Source organism: Balaenoptera musculus, chromosome 2, assembly GCF_009873245.2.
Source record: "Balaenoptera musculus isolate JJ_BM4_2016_0621 chromosome 2, mBalMus1.pri.v3, whole genome shotgun sequence".
Classification (NCBI taxonomy): Eukaryota; Metazoa; Chordata; class Mammalia; order Artiodactyla; family Balaenopteridae; genus Balaenoptera; species Balaenoptera musculus.
Window position 1 is genome coordinate 87,917,430 of NC_045786.1, and position 6,128 is coordinate 87,923,557.

Consider the following 6,128-nt stretch of genomic DNA (forward strand, 5'->3'; position numbering starts at 1 on the left):
AGAAGAAAGGAGATACACATTCCTCTGGAATGGGAGAGTTGAAGAGTTAAGGGAAAAAAGCAAAACTTCATGTGACAGTGTTTATTTCACTTACCCAAAAGACAGAATTAAACGTTTAAACTGTCTCTTTGTCTCTGCCTGATACCATGCTACCCCCCAGAGACAGCACCAGGAGGTGGCCAGCCTAGAAAGAGAGAGGGAGGTTGGGAGCTACGATGTGTCATAGAGAATCACAGAATTTAGAACTAGAATGGGTCCTGGAGATCATCATATCCAACTGCAGATGAGGAAGCCAAGAAACAGGGAGGTTGTCATTTGCCTGTCCAGTTATAAAATCAGTCAGTGAATGGGACTTTCCTGTCGGTCCAATGGCTAAGACCCCACGCTTCCAATGCAGGGGGTGCAGGTTCAATCCCTGGTGTGGGAACTAAGATCCCACACGCCGTGCAGTGTGGCCAAAAAAATTAAAAAATAAAAGAAAAAAAAAATCAGTCAGTGAAGAACTGGAACTAGACCCAGAACTGATTCCTGCCCAGGGTTCCCACCAAGAAGGACTGGTGAAAGAGATAAATGGAGTAATGAAATATCCCTTCCTTCCCAATCTGGTAGCTTCCATTTATTAATATTATTCTGTTCCAGGTACTATTCTTAACACTTTACAGACACAATCTTGTTTCATGTTCACAATGACCCTATGAAGTAAACATTATCATCATCATCCCTATTTTTAAAATACACCCAAGTCTCCGTTGAGGTCAAGTAACTTGAAGAGGCAAAGGCAGAATTCAAACACAAAGCTGCTAAACTTCTAAGCTTATTCATTCACTGTATCACTTAATAAGACACTACCTGGTCAGACTGTAACTTACGGAGCCTCCTGGGTACCAAGGCCCCAGTACAGATTATACACAGGGAAATGAGCAGAGCTGGGTTCGTTGATTGTAAGATGCATTTTTTTTTTTCACATTTTGACATCTCTGAAATTGAGGTGTGTTTTACCAGCAATGGCTGTCATTGTTTAATTGGCAGTGTTTTTTCCTCTTTCTTTCTTTGTGGTACTTAAAATAATAGCATGTCTTGCAATCATTCTGTGTGGATTTAACAAAACACAGTAAATTCAGGTGCCATTTCCCCAATATCCTGCCTGCAAAGAGACAAATTAGAGCCAAAATAGCTCTGAGATCAGGGAACAGACAGAAAAGAGCTAAGCCAGGGTTTGACCTGAAACAAAGCCTAGGAATTTAAATCAAGGAGGAAGGCTGCTGTTGATGATGTGTGGGGTAGAAGGACATCTGGCCCCAGCACTGTGCCCTAGTGGAGGGCAGGCTCCTTCAGTGCTTACTGAGGTGAGCTCAGTTCAGCTCGATCGCTCTCGAGTTGCCAGAACAGGAGCCAGGGTGCCTGAGAAAGCTTGTCAGACCAGCCTGGGCAGTGCCAGGTCTGGGAATCAGCCCTCTGATGATGTAGTTGGATTATATACTTAGCAGAGCTATCTTACCTTTGTTCTTTGGGGAGTGAGGAGGAAAGCCAACCTTTTTTGTAATCTGTACCATCTTTCAGCCTTATGCCTTCCCTTGACAGAAAATATAGCTCTTTCTATGTTCTGTGATCTGTCTGCTTGTGCTGGAGGCCTGAGGGAGATAAAAGAGAATTACATTTCTTAAGACAGTCCCAGAGGAAGCAGAGAAGCCTCGAGGGTAGTGGTGGCACTGGTTTAGGGGACCTGGGGGTCAGCAAGGGAGCACGGGGTGACAGAGACTGATTGCCAAGACCCTTATTCTCTCACAGCTAAAACATGGGGAGATGGATGGCTGAGGGGTAGCGGAAATGGCAGTAACAGTGGCGTCTGGTGAGCACCAGAGAAGAGGGGTCTGGTTTATTCTCTGCTGGGTCTCCGGGCACTCAGTAAACACCTACTGTTGTTGTAGAGCATCTGCCTCCCCTGAACAACCCCACCAAAATGGCTGCTTTTGGACACACATTCCCCTCCTACGCTGGCCCCAAGTCGAACTTCCCAATGGTCACCACCTTGGCCGTCATCATCGCCATCTTTCTGACTTCACTGGTCACCTTCATCATCATCCTGCCAGGCATTCGGGGCAAAATGGTGAGAAACAAAACCAGCCCTGGAGACCCCAGCCCCAGAGAGACCTCGGCCTCGAGGTGAGGGGGCCAGACTTTCTGATTACAATCAGAGTCAGGAAAGAGATTCTAGTCCCGAGAAAGCGTCACCCACGCTCCCAGCAGAGAGCTCGCCACTCATTGATTCAACAGATAATTACTGAGTATCTATTATGGGCCAGGCACTTTGATCTCAGGTGACCAAGTGACCTCAGTTTTAGAACACCCTTCCCAAGTCTGGAAAGAGAAAGGGTGGATTTGGAAGGAGGGTGCTCCATCCTAAACCCACCCACCCTGTGATGCAGAGGCTGTTCTGGATCCTGCGAGTGGTGACCAGCTTATTCATTGGAGCTGTGATCCTGGGTGAGTGTGGAGTGCAGCTGATTTGGGCAGCTGCCTGCATCCCATCTCTTCTATCCTGCCTCCCTCACAGAGGCTGTGCTTCAGGGTGGGCTTCTAGACTTCCCTGCCCACACACCTGCCTCACCCTGGCCTTATCCCCTCGTATCTACCTTTGCCCTGACAGGTGCAAGCGTCCTGGATGCATCTCTCCAAACTTCCTTACATTTTTCTTCAGAGGAAAGCAGGTCAAAATGAATGCCTGTGGGGACGGGGTCTACGGAGGCTGGAGGGAGAGAATGGTGGAGGGCTGCTTGCTTTGCTTTGGGGATTAGGCGATAGGAAACATAGAAAGTCTCTATGTTGAAGCTCTCTGTGTTTGCCCAGCATGGTTTATTATGTTAACGTTTCCTGCCCCAACTGCTTGAGTAGCTCTCCCTATATGGGGGGAGGAAGGGAGGGCAGGGGTAAGAGGATTATGACCAGGGGAGATATTAGATTCTGACCCATTTATTCATTTATTCATCCCATACATATTGTTGGCAAACTTACTATGAACCAGGCCCTAGGCGGGTTAATGGATACACAACTATGAGCAAAACTGACATGGTCCCCTTGCAGCTCTCCCTCTGACTAACCCGGCAATGCCCAGACCTCCCTGAGTTCCTGAATGTCAAACTCCCCAACCCCAGCTGTGAATTTCAGCTCTGGGTGGTCTGTGGGCCAGGTCAGCACCAACACATCAAACAAGGCCTTCAGTTCCGAATGGATCAGCACCGCTGTTGGGCTGCAGGTTGGGCTGGGAGGAGTCAACATCACGCTCACAGGTGAGGGAGGTCTCTTGCCTGGGAGGAAGGGAAAGGCTCTGCTCTGTGGCTTTGGGATCCATGTTTGGTGTGGTCTAAAGAGCTCTAGGATCCGGGCCAGGGGAGGTAGGAAGGGAAGTTCTCAGACCTCGGAAGCTGCCTTCCCTCACTTGAGACTAGAGCCTGGCCCTCCTCCTGTGTGATAAGCCTCTGCCCAGGTAAATACCTACTCTGGCCCTTGGGTCCCTGCTGAGCACAGCTGATCCATTCCCCAGGGACCCCAGTGCAGCAGCTGAACGAGACCGGCGATTACAACAAGGAGTTCACCTGGCGCCTGGGGGAGAACCACGCCGGGGAGTATGCAAAGGCACTGGAGAAGGGGCTGCCAGACCCCGTGCTCTACGTGGCCGAGAAGTTCACCCTACACGGCCCACGTGGCCTGCATGGCCAGTACCGCCTGGCGGGACACTACACCTCGGGCACACTGTGGTGAGGGTGGGACGGAGGCCCTGCTGGCCTAGACCCAGGAGTGGGGTTTCTACCCATCTCTCCCCAACTCATGTGGAGACCCCTAGTGGGACAGTCTGGCACCAGTCACCACGGTGCTTGGTTGGGAAGCCCACAGGCAGGAATCCCTACCTCACCTCTTTGGGGTGTTCTTGGGTCCCTGAGCCTCCACCTGGGCCCTCCAGGTAGAAGTTCACCCCAAACAAAGTAGAGGTGCCTGGGCCAGCCTTCCCCAGGTCGTGGCTCTCCAGGGTGGCATTCCTCTGCTGGCTGCTGGCCGATGTGATGCTCTCCATGCCTGTGCTGGTCTACGGTGGCCACATGCTGCTGGCCACGGGTGTCTTCCAGCTGTTGGGACTGCTCTTCTTCTCCACAGCCATGTCACTCACCCCGCCCTGCCCCCTACGCCTCGGCACTGCCACACTGCCCACTCACCGTGGGCCTGCCTTCTGGATCACATTGACCACAGGTGAGGCCCAATCCTGAAGGCAGGCATGGGAGGACTCAGGGCTGGGGCCCATCAGGTCCGTGGGGTTGAGCGTCTGCCTCCAGGGACCGGGAGGTACCTCTGGGGACCTTTCCCCTCTTTAGAGCCCCTCCCTCTTAGATCCCTCATCGCCGGGTTTCCCCTTCTCAGACCCACAGCCCCTCCCTCCTCATATATCCCTACTCCCCTGTGTCTTATCTCTGTCTCTGTCATGTCCCTCATCCCTTCTCTCTCTTCACCCAGCTCTTCCCCAGATCTTACGATCTCATGTCCCCCCTTCCCCCAAACACTCTTCTCTGTGTCCCCCATTCCTAGAACACTTCTCTGTGCCTACTTCACATAGCCTTAAATTGCCCTGCAGTTTTATTGTCCTCTCCTGTCCCACTGTGTCCTGCCCTCCCCCCAGGGTTTCTCTGTTTTCAGAGTTCTCTCTCTCTCTCTCTCCTGGGATGCAATTGAAGGAGCACTGGATTTAGAGTCCAGAAACTCAGAGCAACAGAGCCACATCAGCCATATGATCCTATGCCAGTCACTTCCCGGAGCCTAAGTTGCCCTGAAGCAGGGACGCTAGGCTTCCCTTAAGAGGTGCCCTAATGCTCTTAGCAGAAGATGTCCTTGGGAAGGTGTTACTATCACTAAGGCGGGATACTTGTTGCCTCATCCCCAGGACTGCTCTGTGTGCTGCTGGGCCTGGCCATGGTGGTGGCCCACAGGCTGCAGGCTTTCTTCAGCCAGACTGTGGGAGAGGACCCTGTCCTGGAGTGGGATCCTGAGGAAGGGGGACTCCTGAGCCCTCGCTACGGGTCCACAGCTGGGAGTCCTGAGCCCCAGGACATTCCTCGGTCAGGGGCTTCCTCTGAGGTGCCCTGTGAGGAGTCTGACTGTGCCCTGGAAAGTTCATCTCCCTGGTGGCCACCCGGACTTCCAATCTGGCTCCAGACTTCACTGGGAACCCCCCAAAACCCCACCAGAACTGCCTGCAGGATGGGTTGTATCAGGTTCCCAGCCCCAATGTGTAGGTGGAGTAGGAAAAGAGGCTCTACCTATTGATGCTAAAACATGAAACAAAACAAAAAGCCCTAAGGCAGATGTTGGGGCTGCCATAAACCCTGCTGTCATGCTAAGTGCAAATTCTGGAATACTGAACATCCGAAGTATTGAGGACATAGCTCCAAGGTGAAGCTTTTCCATCAGTGGAATAAGCCAAATAAGTGAGGTTTGGTGGAGAAAAGTAATAAGAGCATGATTCTTTGGGGTCCCTTGGAGTTAGAGAGCCAAGGCTGTTTATGGCCAGAGTGGTCAAACCCAACAAAATGAGTGAAGGAATGAGCATGAAACTCTGGCAGCCTCCTGGGCCTAGTGGTGATTCCACAGAAAAACCTTCTTTGGGGAATTCGTATCAGCTACACGAGAAGTGTTCTTTCCTGTTGCCCTTCCCTCTTGCTCACCATCCCACTGATGAGACCAAGCAGGGGCTGCCCCTCCTTCTGCCCAGCAACCCTGCCCTCCCTTGGGGCTTTGCCTCTTCGAGGTGCCATTTACTGAAACCCAGCTCCAATCACATGATGACACACGTGTACGGGGGGCTTACAGTGCGATTATCCCATGTTCCCTCTCATCCCTCTGCATCTCTTGTTTTCCTTTTTCCTGGCTCCCTTTTGTTCTCTCTTCACTTCCCCAGCTTGTGTGATCTCTTGGTACCATGAATGTACTGCGAGGGAGGAGAGACCAAACTTCTTGTTCTAGATCTAATATTAACCGATTGTGCCCCATTCTCTCTGAGCTTCAGTTCTCAAATTTGCCAAATAAGACTGTAGGACTTGCCAAGGACCTAAAACAAACAAACAAAATCCCGGGATTTCCAGCTT

At 51.5% G+C, this 6,128-nt stretch overlaps 1 protein-coding gene across 1 annotated transcript; it reads left to right on the forward strand.

Annotated features, from left to right (window-relative positions):
* Positions 1 to 510: 510 nt before the first annotated feature.
* On the forward strand, positions 511 to 5,481 carry DUOXA1 (dual oxidase maturation factor 1). The gene is made up of 6 exons (XM_036843549.1): positions 511 to 2,107; positions 2,427 to 2,484; positions 3,153 to 3,287; positions 3,542 to 3,755; positions 4,025 to 4,242; positions 4,928 to 5,481. The coding sequence occupies exons 1-6, from the start codon at positions 1,961 to 1,963 to the stop codon at positions 5,308 to 5,310; spliced, it is 1,155 nt and encodes a 384-aa protein (XP_036699444.1). The 5' UTR covers positions 511 to 1,960; the 3' UTR covers positions 5,311 to 5,481.
* Positions 5,482 to 6,128: the final 647 nt, after the last annotated feature.

Excerpts from the sequence above, each read along its gene's own strand:
- DUOXA1 (XM_036843549.1), top strand. The coding sequence starts at position 1,961 with ATGGCTGCTTTTGGACACACATTCCCCTCCTACGCTGGCCCCAAGTCG. Across the intron at positions 2,485-3,152 it reads CATTGGAGCTGTGATCCTGG|CTGTGAATTTCAGCTCTGGG; the intron begins GTGAGTGTGGAG and ends CCCCAACCCCAG. Across the intron at positions 3,288-3,541 it reads AGTCAACATCACGCTCACAG|GGACCCCAGTGCAGCAGCTG; the intron begins GTGAGGGAGGTC and ends TCCATTCCCCAG.